Source organism: Arctopsyche grandis, chromosome 3 (genome assembly GCF_051622035.1).
Source record: "Arctopsyche grandis isolate Sample6627 chromosome 3, ASM5162203v2, whole genome shotgun sequence".
NCBI classification, from domain to species: Eukaryota; Metazoa; Arthropoda; class Insecta; order Trichoptera; family Hydropsychidae; genus Arctopsyche; species Arctopsyche grandis.
Genome location: NC_135357.1, coordinates 322,887 through 340,254, shown reverse-complemented (window position 1 = coordinate 340,254; position 17,368 = coordinate 322,887). Strand labels below are relative to the sequence as shown.

Genomic DNA, 17,368 nt, shown 5'->3' with positions numbered 1-17,368 from the left:
GTCTCGACATTATTCGTACATATGTAGGTAAGTTAAGAAGTAAAATTATATTAAATAATTGAATTATCAAAATGCTATTCAACCTAAAAGATCTTTGTCTAACTTAAAGAATAGATATTCAAAATTTGACTATTTAAATATACATAAATTAAACAAATATCTATTTTATATTTATTTATAATTTAATTTGTTCTTTATTGTCATATCATATGATAATAATAAAATACTTTTTAGGTGTATTTTCATTATTTTAAAAAGACAATATATAACCTTATAATATAATTATAAAACAAATCGATTTTGAATTTTGATTACATTCAAACAATTACGTTAAATTCAAAAATGCAGCTCTCTGTTCTACAAAACACACTGTGTCTATTATATTTGTACATATGTATGTACATTTATTTAAATATTGGTCGAAAGTAAATGGTACTTATGGCATGTGAACCATCAACAAAATTTGTTAACCAAAACGACTACATATAGCAATCTACGCTTCTCCACCTTTGCTGGACATACTAACAGTTCTATGCCGCATGGACTCGGCCCGAATAGAGGCTCTCACGGACGCTCGACCAGCAGCTCCTATTGTTCCAGATCGCACGAAGATTGAAGATCGTCGACTGCTTGCTGCTGACCTCATAGACATAGCCAGGGAAGAACGGCGAAGATAGAATCCGGGATAATCGTGTGGTACGTCTTCCGTCTTCCTAAAATTTTACAAATTCATGAATTTAAATTATGTTCAATTCAAATACATTTACAGTATCAACCGAGCAATTCTTATATTACATACATATATCAATTATGTATATTTTGAAGACTGGCTCAAGGATCTTCATAAAATTACTTTTACTCTTTTCTTTAAATACATAGATAGTGATTAAACAAATGCATTTACCCACGTTTTATGAATAAATGGTTAACAATTTATGATTTCAACATACGACCAAGACAAAAGAGTGATTTTAAAATAACTAATCCATCTATAAATCTAATGAATAATAGCCAGAATGTTAAGTTTCAAAATAAATAAGTTAATATAAATTTAAAACTAAGAATAGCATTGTAAAAAATTAAATTATTCATTTTAAAATAAATAAATGTTTATAAAATTATCTACGTCCTTGATCTCTGGTTTTCTGATATTGATAAAAATAAAGAAAACAATAAAATCTTTTAATTAAAAAAATTTCACTTACTCTCCAAGGCACGGAAACTCCCAAAACTTTTGGTCTTTTCCAAAATTTTCACCATCTTGAAGGGTTTGAGGAAGAACTTTATCAACTGTCTCTGGCAAGAATAGACATAAAAGGCCCCCAATAATTCCCAACGTTCCAAGAATTAAAAGAGGCAACGCTTGATAAATAGTAACCTAAAATTTTTGAAAAATGATCTTTAGATACTTGAAAACAGCAGATTGGAATAAGTAAATTTAGATTCGAATAAAAAACTGACTAGATAAACAATAAATGGCGCTAGAATGCTGGCAACATATCCCATGATATGAATGAGAGCAACTCCTTGAGCTCTCACAACTGTCGGCAATAATTCAGCAGCGTATTGCAATCCAATGTTGTACGAGATATTTACAGCTAAACGACCTAATATTGCTAACCCAGCTGACCATCCACCTAAAATAAACGACAAATTGACAAACAATACATAATGTATTTAATCCATATGTATATGTACATATTGTATGCAATTAACAAAAATGTAATACCTATTGGAGCAGTCGTAGCCAACAAACTGAACAATCCACTAGATACCATCGACCCACAAGCCAGCCATCTTCTTCCCCATCTTTAAAATATGATCATTAGGATTTTATATTCAAACAAAACTGAAAGACTTTATAATAAAAAAACATACCGATCTAAAACAGCAGTGAGGAATGTGTCGGCAGGTAATTCTGTAGCCGCTGCAACAGTGAATGTTACGAATACGTTCAATCCAAGTGATCCGACATTTCTGACGTGACCATCGAAGACTAAAGAAATTGTCATCCAAATGAGAATCAACAAAATGACTGTTTTCCTTAAGCGGGGCGTTTTGAAAAGATCAATAACAGAGTATGAAACTGCTGTTGTTTCTTCTTCTTTTTGGATTTTCAAACACGACTCCTGAATAATTGAAATACAGTTAGTATGGTAATATTGTTTGAATTGAGTAAGATAAGATATTACAATTCACTTACAGTAAAATCTTTCATGACTTTGTCGGGAATCTTTGATTTATTGATTTTTTCAAACTTTTTCAAGATTACCATGGCCTCTTCGAATTTTCCTTGAGATACCAACCATCTGTATAATACGTACAATTGTATTGATATATTACAGTTGAAAAAAGAAAAAAAAATACATAATTAACATATGAAATTATCAATACCTAGCACTTTCTGGGACAGTCCATGGTGTCGCTACGGCTAACAAGAGTGGAGCTGAAGTGACCACAGCCAACCATCTCCAATCTGCCAAAAACCAAGCGATCCATGGCAACAAACAAGATGCTAACGTGAAAAATAAAGCGATAGACATGTTTGCTACGAATGTCCTCCACTTTGGTCCGACGTACTCCAAAACTTAAGTGACAATGATTTCAAATAAGATAAATGCTATTTTCATATAAAAAATGTATTATTTAAATTAAATCAACTCAAATTTTACCTAAAATATACATCATTGTAAAGCAATTGTCAAATGCAAGTCCGACGAAGAAACGACATATGCAAAACAACCAAAAACTATTACAAAAAGCAGTCGCTACGCCTGCTATAAATCCAACTAGATTTGTACCTGTAAAATGAAATAAAAACAAATTTAAATAATACTGTTAGTTAGAATATTATTATTATTTCAATTGCAATAATATTCATTACATATTTTCTGTTAATGGAAATTACCATTCATCACAGTAACTCTCATCATGCTGAAAAAATAGATTTTTTTCTATACTCTAATTGAGTCTAATGTACAAATATCACGCTTTAAAATATGTATAGTTTTTATTAAAATTTTCATTATAACTATACAATTTAAAAAAAATAAAATCATTAGGTTTTTGAGCTCTTTTTCCTATTATGCTGTACATTTACATTAGAATAATATAACACTATGATTACTAACCAAATTAAATTAAAATTGTAAAATAGAAAATGATCAGTAGATCAGTAGCTGTTAAAATATATATAATATGTATTGTGAACATAATTTCTTAAAAATAAAAAGCATTTAAAAATCAAAAAAAATAAATATAATTATATTATGCCCTAATTATATTACATAAAAATTATGCTCTAATATTTTTATCTCACAATTTTGACTACTTATAGTAAAATAAAAGAAACTTATTTTATTCCCTCAAACAAATTTTTCCAGTATATAGGATTTAGGTCACTTATGAGGTTTCAATGTAAATTAAATATACAAATAAATCCTCTCTCATGATACTTGTACGTTTTGCAATCAATTTTTATCAACAAAATGAGGAGTACTCTTACATATGTATTTAGTAATATTCTTACCAACTAGTGCTGGAATTCTTCCATATTTATCGGCCAACCAACCGAATATTAATCCTCCGACGATTGCACCGCAAAAGAATATCGCTTGTGCTGTAGCACCCTTATTGTCATCGTCACACACCCATCCCAACTGCAATATTAAATTATTTATCATATTTGACTTTGATTACTATCACTCAAATGAATTATGACATTTTAATAAGCGATTGAATGATTTATATGCAAATTGAGTAATGATTTATAGTCAGTTTTGTTTCATTGGTTTTTAAATATCCATAACCCTGCAGCTTTGCATATTTAATAATAGTTTTAAAGTTATGTGTAAGGAATTTAATTCATTGTGAAAAACAAGTTTGTACAAAGTAACCAGTTTAGTGATCAATGTCAATAGCAGATCATACAACTGGTTTACAATTATAAACAAAGTGCAGTTTACAAACCTCAGTGGATATTGTATGATATGGCACATCAGTCAAATTGAACTCCCAGCCATTGGTGCAGTAACGTTTTGGCCAGTTTGGGTCTGGAGCCGACGAGTTTCCGGCAAGAAACTTGGTCCAGTCTACGTCGTACATTTCGCAATGTGCTGGTGAGCCATCGTTTGCAATCGGAATCGATAAACGAACTCTGAATTAAAAAAAATAATAATATTCAGTCAATATACAACATTATTGTGTGTATGTACATATGTGTGTGCAATTATGCAAAATAAAGCTAGAATATCTCAAGATTCTGATAATTATATACAATAAACTATTAACTATCAAAGTTGAAGTCCATACATATCATTATTTAAAAAACTTGGTGGTTCTTAATTGAAAACTGTAGATTTTCATAGCAGACAAACAAATAAACATTAATTACAAATTTAAATTATGAAAAGTATAATTTTTGCCTAGCATTGCTTGACAAATAATCATCAGGTAAGCTGTTGATGACTGATATAACTTATATGGCTTAAATACAGGTCATATTTAATTGCACAAGTATGATAAAACACATCATCTCATTGAATTTTAAAACAGTTAATTTAAAATATTTTAATCTGGGATAGACAAACATATTGACTTAATAAGATACCTGAGCTAACTTAATTCACTCTTTGCTATTATTATTCGTTGCCATAATTCATATTTAGTTTTTAAATTGAGATTCAATTTATTATGTTAATAAATATAATATTTAATAAGAAACAAAAAATTTAAATTCTTATATATATGTAGTATTGCCGGAGAATTTCTACAAAAAAGTTGACTAAAGGATACTCTGTAGTACTAATCAGATAAAATACTTCAAAAAGGTCAACTCAGAAGAAGTTGGAGGTAAAATATGAACTCAACTGATGATTTCAAAAGAAGAAGACGGATTCTTCGAGAGAAACCTAATTCAGACTTACATATGGGGCGTTTTATTAAATTACAAAACCAAAAGGAACCGAGTTTACTTTTTTGCAAAAGAAATCTGTCACGATCTGTCCATAAATCTAAACAACAAAGTAAAACCAAATGAACCGTAATCGTTTGGTGAACTAGTGCACGTGTTCATATGGCAGTAAATATCTTTTTTTATAGATATAATGTTGCCTTCTGAGTCTATAAGGTAAATTGTGAACGTTGGGTGAATGGAGATTATAGCTCAACCTTCGTTTTGACTTATTCGCATCGATTGATATCGATTGCAAAACTGCTATAATTTTTATACGTTGAATCGGAAATGCCCTTCAAAAGTATCCGAAATTTGATAACACTATTTATATAATATTAATGTTACTTATACTAAACTTAATTTAATACAATGCTTAATTTTGCAATGTGCAAAATGCGTGACCTCCGTTGAAGAAAAACAAGTGTAACAGTTGAAATTGGTTCGCCATTGATCGAAGTGATCTTTGAAAGGAAATAAAGTGAAAACCGAAAGGTAACTGACCAACTCGAAAGGACACTGACCACATTCGAATGTAACTTGCTGAAGAAGACCAACGGCCTTGCGAATAAATCCAAACAAATAGTACTCCAGATAACACCAGGTAATCTTAATGCATTATACAACATTTATTTGATTACATGTTAATAAACTTAATAGTTGTGTTTTGTTATTAGATTAGGTTTAACTTTCATAATACACATTTGATTTTTTTCTAATTTCTATGTTTCAAAATATATCAATTTAGTATGACATTGACATGGAAAGTCAGTCCTTGGCTATTTTTTTATTCTTTGTGATGGTTTGATTTATAATGATTCATGTACTTAGAAAGAAAAAAATAAGCCATTGCATAAATACCATAATTATTACAAAACAGTAACAAAGTAAAACTATATTAGTGTATGATTTTAACTTCATTCGTTGTCTTTTTGGTTCTATTATGTACTTTCAAATCTCAATGATGTTGAATGAAATTAATTCTTAAAGTATTTTGATATTTCAATAAATGAAATTTCATTGAAGTACATAATTTACTTACATTCATATTCTCATAAAAGGAAAATCTCAAGTTTCTTGTTTTCTTATCATTCAATTGTGTAAGGAGTGTTAACTGTGAACGTTCAATGTACATAGTTCATTGCTCTTGCAAATCATCGCCACGTGGTTTTAACAAATTTTTACTGTTCAAATTGTTTTTGATTATAATTAAAGAAGGTGTTAAAAATTAAGGAAATTCATGTTGTAATAGACACACTAATAGCATTCCATTTCCAGCACAATTTCTTGGGTACGTTGTGCTAATTCGGAAGTATACTATGTATAAACGATATTATAAAGATATAAATATAATATGTGTATGTGTACATACATATATGTATCTTCTACACGTTATATATCTTATACACATCATATATACAGATAATGCAAACGGTAAATGGATTATTACGCACGTTACGATCGCCCAAAAGAGAATTTTTGCCACGAAAATCGCGAATACGGAATATTTGGCACTAGAGTTCTCGTTAGTATGATGGAATTTTCGGCGGCCAGATGTTCCGCTATAGAGATTTAATGACTTTTGGGCGAGCTTTTTGTGCGGAATAATCATCGAACCAATGCAAACAAGAACTCACGTATTATTTTATTGCCAGTTACATATGTATATGCAGCTATTTCAAGTAAAAAGTAGGATTGATAAATGTCCTCGTTTCTACAGCTTATTTTGAATTTTTATAAATCTAATATATAATTTCGAAAGCGACTTTATATGTAACTATGTGAGGTTTGGGTGGGATCATCGAGAATAAATCAAAGTTTCGTTGAATATATATATTTTTTAAATTTAATAAAAAAACAAATGAACGTTTACTATTACATCAGCCATGTTTAAGCGGTTTATATTACAAATACCGATCGAAGCTGGGTAAAACCACTAGTATACTACACACATGAATCCAGAGGTGGTCAAAAATTAATATCCAAGCTAATAAAATGTTTTCCATCTAAAATTCTAAAAGTCCACCAGAATCAAAAGCAATTAAAACATTATCTTTCTACATATACATACCTACATTTGCAAAAGAAAAGCTGAAACAGAAAATGGACGTAGGACTGTGCTATATGTATTGATACTGCACGACAAATACATCGATACAGAGAAATGTTATATTAATAGAAGTGGCTTTAGGCGTGACGATTGTCCACAGACAATCCTAAATAATTTTAGCATTAGTCGTATTTGATGCTTGGTTCTCAACGTATGTCCGATAAAAACATCTCTGTTTGTTTATATTACTCGCAAGATGGCCAAGCATCGGTAAAAATTGCACAATGCATTCAAAAACACACAATAAACAACATGGGATACATTTTTATATGTAAATTGATCCGATTGTATTCCGTGCGATGTAGCGTATTTATAGAAACGTACCGCGTAATATTGACAACAATTATTTATTCGTAAGGGCCCTTCTTTTATTGTTATATTTCTCTGCATCCATAGATGCATTTAAACTAAATTGTAATACGTATGTAGGTAGTCTACATATATATTGTGGGTTTGGTGCAAACGATCGACAAGCGCCAGACAGACTAAACCACAGATTAACTCCATGTCTGCTTTAAACGCAATTGTCGACTTCACGAATGATATATTGCACATCGGATGACGAGTAACCTTTCGATGTGCACAGATGCAATTATTAAAATTGAGTTGGATTGTTCTGGCGAGTTTAATAAGCCAAAATTCGGAACTAAAGTATCGGGAGCACAGAATGTATACAGGGTAGGTGTATGTCGGGACATCGGGTAGATTTCGCTTAATGTAAGTGCGAGCAGTGCGCACGCATAAGGTACACGTACAGTTAATTTGTGGTTCACTCTGTCTGGCGCTTGTCGATCGTTTGCACCGCATCGATATATTGTTTGTCATATAAAGTTGTACGAGTGAAATGAATCTTCGAAGGCCTCCGAATATTAGAAATGACCATATTTTGCCCATAACCCAAAATTGGCACGAGCGACGTGGGAAATCTCTACACATACATAGTCAGTTTCAGCAAGCACGCGTGTCCTCGTCGCGATGATTTCAGGCGTTTGTTTTCTACATGTTTTTCTAAATATAATAAGAGTACCTACATGTATTGCCATTGTTTTTGCAGGCAGGTGTTACGTTACGCACGTGTGTTCTGTGCTTAGGCAAATGTTCAGCTACAATTCGTGCTTGACCTTCGCTGTGGATCAAACTCTGATCAAAATATGCGGCGGCTGGCTATTCATGGCTACGCTCATTAATTCTATCCAACTGAGCAAATAATATGTATATCGAAACAAAACCTCCAGGGTCAATTAACACATTTATGTGTACTCGGATATGTTATATATTTATTAATCAAGATAGTTTTTTTTTTTTGTTTTTGGATAAACCAACACCTATCATAGAATAAGGCCTCGAGCAAAACTATGAACCAATGGACTAAAATTGATAATGATAATATAAAGTTTTACGTTTAGGGGTGTTATGGTGGGCATAAGTTAAACATTTCCAACGAGTAAACGGGTGCATTACCAGATATAATGGGAGTCTATTTAGTTAAAAGTAAAGACCCTAAAAAACAGCTCGGTATATTATTTTTTTTACCGGTAAATCAACTAAAAATATTCGCCGCAATTTCATCACATTCCTCTCGTTTATTTTGTCTTCTGGCAACACTGGTCCGACCTAGTGCTACCACTACACAAATCGGCATCAGTCATTTCAGATACAACAATTTACGAACTCGCTAGTTATTTTGAAGTATTGGTAGATATTCCTAAACAAATGTCGACGTTGGCAAAAATTATGTACATGTGAATTTTATTTTGATTTTGTAGGTAATCCAGAGTCAAACTTAGTGGACTTGCAATCAGGGACGTCATTTTAGCTTTTTTCAGAAGGGGAAATTCCAAATTTTTTGACCAGTAAGAAAAGATTTCTAAGGGGGGGGGGGTGTTTTATATTAAAAAAATGAGTGTAACTATATATGTATATGAATTTTTAACTATTTCTTTTAATCATTTTTTAATTTATATATTTTTTCAGAAAGGCAATCCTATTCAACAATTTGTTTCGTAGGATAAACGATTTTTACAAATATCTTTCATAACAAGACAAACAAAATATATTTGGGGGGTGGGGAAAAACTTACATATACTTAAATGCACTCTTTTGGGTTCGAAAACATAGTAATACAATATAGATTATTACATGTATAATGTATATGTGAACATTAGGCGCAAATTTTGAATATTCATCTATGGAGCTAGTGGAAAACTATCATCATACATATGGAGCGTTAAATAAAAATTAAAGTTAAAATTTAACCATGAAGCTCTTAACGACTTTCATTTTCAAAATAATCACAGGAACATGAAAATGTCGATTTTCTGAAAGTAACACTTTCCCATACGTTATCCATTACGACGAAACGGTGACTTTGCATTCTTGTTAATAAGTTGAAACTTATTATAGTTGACCCATTGATGTATAATACATCATACATAATACATACATCAATGAGTTGACCCAAACAAAATGAGTATTGAGTGTTTTTTTTTAATAGTAAAAACATCAAAACTACTCTCGAAAAAGAGATAAATCCATTGGTTGGTGGCACAGGACTTTGTTTAAAATTAATGTTTATTTTTATTATTTAACGTTCTCTTGGTACGGCGAATGTTTTCCACGAGGTCTATCGATGAAAAACCAAAAGTCGCGTTTTTCGCTCCGGCCTAATGAACATGCATGCAATCATCAAATGCAAATTTGCTACTTTGCAGTAGTAATGGGAAGTAATGGTGAAGCATCTACGTTCTAATTCAAATACTAATTACTCATTTATCTGTCTGTCTGTGACCATGAAACCTTGGAACTCGAGAACAGTTACACCAATTTATATGCGGTTTTATCAATGCATAAATGTAGGAAGCTTAGGGTTTTCCATTGAAAGCGCAGAAGCATAAATAGACAGCAATAGTAAATAGATTTCCACTAATATGGAGCTCTCAGATATCATACGAATTTTTACAAGCCTCTTCTATAATATGTTTGCCTTCGTCTGTTCGTCTGACAACATTTGCATTTGATATCCTACATTCTTCCGATCGTTTTGAAACTTTGCCATTTTGCGCGGTTTGGTCAACAATATATATATATATATATATATATATATATATATATATATATATATATATATATATATATATATATATATATATATATATTCAAATCAAATCCAATTAAAACAATATATATTTAAATCAAATCCAATTAAAAAAAAGTATTTATACTTTACCCGACGATAACCACCAGTCTACGCAATCGGTAAAAATACCCTTCCCGCAAGTAACTATCAGTCGGCGTAAAGCGTATTAATACTCGTCCCGCATTGAATGTGTTAATTGTTTTTCTCCTAATAAGCTTCCTCGTTTTGACCTCCGCGTTCAGAACTTTATGATTTTGTATAACTCCCAAATATGTTATGGTATTTATCATTTCGGTTCGAATTCGGAAGGATTAACAATGAAGAAAGGCTAAAATACGTATTTTGAAAGTACATACATGTATAGATAGCATGGCTTGTAACTCATTATAAAAATTCAAAATTTGACAAAAAGTTTTTGTGGAAAAGCCTAAATTGTGTTGTGAAAAATATCTGTTCTTATAATATAACACTGCACGATAAAAATTCTATTGATAACTGGCTTACCTCGATAAAATAAACGAATTTTTGTTATAAATCCACAAGAATAGTCGAAATATGATTTTTCTAAGTGGAATTTTATTTAATTCTCATATAAAGACAATTTAATATATCATCCCTATTAATTCAATTTAGATTCGTGTAAATACGAGTAAATACTAGTACGAGCTTTTTGCTCGCAATTTTACCGATTTAAAGTTCAGCACACTTCCAATTAACCGTTTTAAACGAAAACAAAAAATTGTGTGGTCAGAACACTATCTCAATAAATATGTTTAAATAGAAAAAACTCAATATAAAATAGTATTAACAGTGGGAAAAAATCCCAAGTGAAAATACATACTTTTGACTTTTAATTTGAATTGGACGACTACTTAGAGAGATTTGAAAGCTGAAAAGTACTACAAATGGAAGATAAAATACCCGACTATAGATTCCAATATTCATTTTGAACAGGGAAATGACAGATTTTAAGACATCGACCGAACAACACAAAGGTATAGAAAAATCGCGCGATTTAAGAAACACATACTATATCTCAGAATCTCGAGCCAATCAACATTTTTTATTAGCAGATTCGTGTTTACTGGGCATAAATCTATAAGAAAAGTCATATCTCGTCTCTGAACCATTTTTCGTGTCGAACAGTGTAATCATTGGCTATTTTTTTCCTTTTTAAAAGAAATCAAGTAAACAAAGATAGATACATGTTATGTTATGTTATTGATTGCGTTACACATCAGCTGGTTGGTTGGATGCGCGCAGTTCTTGATCTTGATATTTATCGGTCATGCTCGAGTCCATCCATCCATCCATCCGAACCAGTCCACCGGCAATATCAGACAAATCGCGATTTGAGGTCAGAAAAGAACGTGACGAGGGAAAAACTCGACTGGTTGTGCAAACGCCGACATATCGGTCTTTGAATTCGATTAACTTGGATAATACGTATGTACATACGTACATACATATGTACATAAGTGACATAACATCAATACCATTACCGTATCGTAATCGCTTTCCCAATCGAATCCCATGTTGATCTTCAAATGAATCAACACAACGCATTCGCATTTAAGTTCCAAAATATTTTTAAACACCCAAAACATAAACCGATCGAAAATCAAGACCAATAGTAAAAAAATCTTATTATCACATATCAACTGAAACAATAAAGCGTCAAATGATATGACAAATCAATCGGAAGGGGCATATAAAGCCCTATGATATTAATTCAAAACTAAAGATCCATGCAAATTGACGCGATACAATACGATACAACGCGACAAGTGCATTTCAGTAATCGCGTTGGATCCAGTGGCGTAGTTATTATGTACTAATGGTTTTACCCGGCTTCGCTCGGTATTTGTAATATAAACCGCTTAAACATGACTAATCTAATAGTAAACATTTTATTAAATTTATTTGAATAGTTTTATTTTATATAAATTTATTTGGATACTCATTTGCTTTTTTTTATTAAATTGACTGTCACGAACAAACAAACATATATACAAACATAAGTCTCTTTCGAAATTATACGTATACCAGAATCCGGCAGCTCCCCGGCGCCGCCCTCTGAGCCTTCGCCCCTCGAGGCTTTCTAATCCTCTGAATCTAAAAAAAATCGAATTAGTGCCTATGAATTGAAAAAAAAAAAAAATCGAATGTATTGTTTACGAACCAAACAACCAATGTTACATACATATGTGCATATATACGAAGTCTCTTTCGAAATTATATATTAGATGTACCTTAAAGCAAAATCGTGCAGAGCACGAGAGACCAGTTTGACAGGAGGTCCAAGTTCATATGTCAAAGTGAAATTACATATGTATATTTCAAGTGAAAATATATTTTCACTGACGTTTCAGTGAAATCATAACCAGTTACATTTTCAGGGTTGGTTTTATTAATTTAAGATTAGATTGTTAGGGTTGATATTATTTAAGGTTTAGGATAGGTTAGTTTAAGTAAGGGTCGGTTCTATTCATTTAAGATTGGGTTGTTAAGGTTAAATTTATAGAGTTAAACGTTGTAAATTCATTGTTTGATACATTTTCACTGCTTGAATTGGTGAAAATATATTTTCACTTGAAATATGCTTCCACTGTGACATATACATACATACATTTGTACACTCAATATAATTTAATATTTTCGAAAATATCGAAAGTAAAAAAAAATACTATATTATATTATTTTGCTTTACCTTTATTTTATGACCCAAAAATGTGAACTATTTGCGCTTATATCATTACAGACCATAAAAAGCCATTTGGGTTCAAGTGGGATAATTCATCACGTAACGCCAGTATTCAAAAAAGACTATTATATATTCATAAGACTGATCACAAAATTTTGTACACCAAATCGAGAGAGATGAATTTTTAAAATCGGTGAGCTAAATTAAATTTATTTTTTGTATAATTATCCTATGTAAATTTATATAAACAAACTATTTGAATTATTTAATCTCATAGTTTTAAAATCTTGTTAAAGGGGGGGGGGGGTGAGGAGGCCTTGGATAAATTTTGCATAAGGGCCCAAAATTCCTAGCTACGCCATTCGTTGGGTCACACTTAGGGATTCCAAATATTTAAATTACTTATTTCTAGTTTTAAGAAGGTCAAGATATTATTAAAATTTTAAGAGAATCATAATATGGAACATCAAATATGTAGAACTAAATGTGCTGCTGATTTAAAATACAAAAACGAGTTCGTATAAAAAGTATTCGAATATTCGGATTTGGAACACCTAGAATCACACTATATCGAACTAGACATACTTATGCAATTTGTGCAATCGTGATGCAGTGATAGTTAAATATCAAGACTGCATAATTATAACGTAATTTTTGTACATGTGTACATAGCTCTCAGCGTAGGTATAATTTCATTGGACTTGAGACTAATCTAATATATAATTTGGATATAGACTTTGTATATATATATATATATATATATATATATATATATATATATATATATATATATATATATATATATATATATATATATATATATATATATATATATATATATGTATGTATTGTTGGTTCGTAAATCCGTGACGTCATCGAACAAATGATTCGATTTTTCGTCATCGAACAAATGAAGTCCCCAGGGGCAAAGGCACCGATGGCAAGGCGCTAGGGCTCCAACCTCTAGGGGGTGCAGACGACGGGGGCGAAGCCCTAGGGGGCGCAGGCGCCGGATTCTGGTATACATATAATTTCTTATAAGAGACTTACTATATATGTTTGTCTGTTCGTGACTGTCAATTTAATAAAAAAAACAAATGAGTATTCAAATAAATTTAATAAAATGTTTACTATTAGATTAGTCATGTTTAAGCGGTTTATATTACGAATACCGAGCGAAGCCGGTTAATACAGCTAGTATTTATATTAATGTATATTAAATAACATTACTACACTTAATATACAAGTAATAAAAAATATGTATGCAAGTCCAGTATACAATAAAGGAAGCAAGTAGATGTTTTAAGTTGAAAGTTAAACTCATTATACATTCATAATTATATAATAAAAAATTCTTCAAAAATCCTAGGCTTTATTATTAGAAGTTCCATTAATTTTAACAATATTAACACAATTAAATTATTATTTTTCTCATTAGTAAGGAATAAACTTGAATACAATTCGCCAATATGGTTCCCTAGGATTACATGGGATTACATAGTGATTACATTGAGAGGATTCAGAATATATTTATTAGATTCGTTGATTATAATTTTTTTTAAAAATCTGGCCCTGACACTAATAAGTATATTAAATTGAATATGATCAAACTTTGTGACAGGAGAATAATCAATGATCTATTATGTCTGTTTGGTATTCTCTGTAGTGAATTAGTGGACCTCATAAATTTTCATACACCAGGGAGATTAACCAGATGCAACTAATTATTCCACATCCAAAATTATGCCACAAATTTTAACAAAAATTCAACGTTACCCCATAAACTTCATAAACTGGGAAACGACTTTAGCCAATTTGATCTATTTAATATTAGTAAACATATTTTAAAAAATTGTTAAATTATCATTTCTCTAATATGTACAAAGGTTAAATGCATTTATTTTATTGTTTACATTTCATTTATTTATTCACTTCGGGTATCTTCATTAAAACTCCTATTTTTCTATTCCTACATATGTTAATATTGTTTTTTATTACTATATGTATAAATAAATAAATAATTAAGTGGAGTCGATGAGTTCACGCATTCTACTTGCACGCAATCTATTAAAGTAATTTTTTTTGCGAGCAATTTAAGAAGGTTTTAAAACAATTGAATTTGCATGACTTATTTACTATGTGCGCGTAGGAGTTCTACCTTCAATTAGACATATCAACTTTCTCTTTCAACTTGACATATTTACTTGCATGGTATGTAAACTTCTTTAAGAAGGAAAGTGATTTTATATTTAGTTAGTTGCGGAATTTTTAAGTCGTATAAGTGTAACACGATGAAGTCTCCTAGTCAAATCTCGGATTTGAAGGAATATATTGCACATGCATGTATGCATGTTCTATGCCCATACATATGTACATATGTATGTATTATATTAAATCACAACGGCGAAGATTAGACAAAGGCGATATTGATATTAATATTAATATTTTGAAAGATAACACGCATTCATCTTGGGTGTTTACAAATGCATAGCTTTGAGCACGATTCGAATTATGTATATGTCAACACAGGCGTGTTGTCGGAAAAATGAGAGACCACATGTGATGTGTTTATAATACATAGTCAAAGAGAGATTATTTGCTTACCTATCAGCTTGCGTCAAGTTCTCCAGCTCGGGCACTCTACACCAGTATTGTTCGGGCACTAACGTCAAAAAAATTTGCGCAAAGTACACGAAAGACACGAAAAACGTGAAAGGTATCATCAAAAGAAACAGAATCTTCTGATAGAGTCCAAACTCTCCTATGTGCGGCAACAAGTCGTCAAAGTCTGTCAACTTTTCTTCTTCCGTCGGATCGAGCGGGGGAATTTTCTTTTCCATGTTGTGTATACCGTTCTTCTCGTGAATGCCATTCGCCGGCACTTCCATGTTTTGGTTTTCGTCCGAAGGATCCGTCTGGTAGCCTTTGTTCACGAAAGCGCCCGAGGAAAAGTCCTGGGGAGCTCCCGACAACCTCTGGACCAGTCTGTGCTCGTGGGTCGAAAGTGGAACCGAGGAACATGGTTCCAATGGCACATCGGTGAGGTTGGTTCCATCGCAAGATGGCAGCGAATCGTTTCTCTCTTGTGGAGCCATTTTTTCCTCGAACAACTATTCACATCTCACTTAAAACACAATCCACTTACTTAACTCGAATCGTTACGTTACTTGTACTTTTAGTTATTTTTTATTTTGTTCACGTTTCTGACAATTCCATCACGATTGAATGTAGTGATTCTATCTCGAAAACATCTGAAAACATACAAAAAAAGTATTTTTATTTATTTATTTAATATACTTGGGGGAGGCGGCAAAGTCGATAGACTAAAGCGGTTTGATCAAATATATTTTAATAAATCATACATATATGCAATTAAAATGAGAAAAATTAAAATAAAAACAATATTGAAATAAAAATAAGAAAGCAATAAAAAAACAGAAATACGATTATGGGAAAGAAGAATTACAGAAATCCGTTAGTTTTAAAAAAAATATCAAGCTTATTCTTAAAAATATTAACGTTATCAGAGGTTACTATATGTACATATATCATTGGGAAGACTATTCTAAACTGAAACCACTCTGTTTGAAAAGAAGGAATCTCTGATCAATTTATTAGATTTTTCTTTTTGGAGTCTAATCGAGTGACCTCTGAAGTGCGTGTTTACGTTGAATGCAATAAGATTAGACATATGACAATTATAGTGATTATTAATTATTGTTACGTACGCCGCGGATTGAGCGAATTGCACTTAGACCAACGGATATCTGTTATCGGATTAACTAAATAGCCAGCAGCATAGCTCGGACGTTAAGCTTCTGCTTACCGTCAAGAAGGTGCCGGGTTCTATCCCTGAATGAAAATGAATTTTTCAGAGTATGCTGTTGGTCAGACCTGGATTTGTGACTCCAGGTTGATCGTTTCCTATCAGAGTTTGCCAATTTTCTCTGATTTCATTGTTGAAACGGTTCCCGGAAAAAAAAATTGGCTAAAAATCCTTCCTACCTACTATGTCACCACTATTTGAAATTTGATGGATGTACAATAAGAATTTATGTACAATTCATAGATGTCTCGTTAATTTGCGAGTTTTTTCAGTGTCTCGCAATTCAACGAATTATAATAAAAAATGCTGCATTTGTATTTGTAATTGGCCAGGAAGGCGCATTGGGATTTTCCTGTAAGGCCTTCCTGGTATATTTTATTAAAAAAAAAAAAAAAAAAAAATGCATGCACTTACTTCTAAGGATTATATCTGGACTCTAAGTGCATTTAGGCTAAACAATGACCGTTATTAGTTATTTCTCAGAATCGGTACGGGAGACCCAATGTCGTGGAAACACATATCCGAATACGTGACTATACAACAGGTAAACAGATTAGGCGTCCTGAGAGATCTACCCTTTATAAGGCGGTACGTAGGCGATATCAGTAAATGAATCAGCCTGAATCATCAATAAATGCTGT

General features: G+C 31.6%; 1 protein-coding gene across 1 annotated transcript; it reads right to left on the bottom strand.

The window, feature by feature from the left end:
• Window positions 1-493: 493 nt before the first annotated feature.
• Window positions 494-15,996, bottom strand: LOC143910054 (organic cation transporter protein-like). The gene is made up of 11 exons (XM_077428407.1): window positions 15,506-15,996; window positions 3,970-4,156; window positions 3,530-3,659; window positions 2,673-2,801; window positions 2,395-2,587; window positions 2,204-2,309; window positions 1,879-2,129; window positions 1,730-1,809; window positions 1,462-1,637; window positions 1,206-1,378; window positions 494-713 (listed from the first exon to the last, which is right to left on the bottom strand). Exons 1-11 carry the CDS (start codon window positions 15,994-15,996, stop codon window positions 494-496), a joined length of 2,136 nt encoding a protein of 711 aa, XP_077284533.1.
• Window positions 15,997-17,368: the final 1,372 nt, after the last annotated feature.

What these genes read in the sequence shown, in the direction of transcription:
- LOC143910054 (XM_077428407.1), bottom strand. Translation starts at nt 15,996, where the DNA reads ATGGCTCCACAAGAGAGAAACGATTCGCTGCCATCTTGCGATGGAACC. An exon ending in ACTGTCCCAGAAAGTGCTAG is followed by an intron (nt 2,310 to 2,394) that starts GTATTGATAATT and finishes CGTATTATACAG; the next exon opens with ATGGTTGGTATCTCAAGGAA. An exon ending in GGCTACGACTGCTCCAATAG is followed by an intron (nt 1,638 to 1,729) that starts GTATTACATTTT and finishes CGTTTATTTTAG; the next exon opens with GTGGATGGTCAGCTGGGTTA.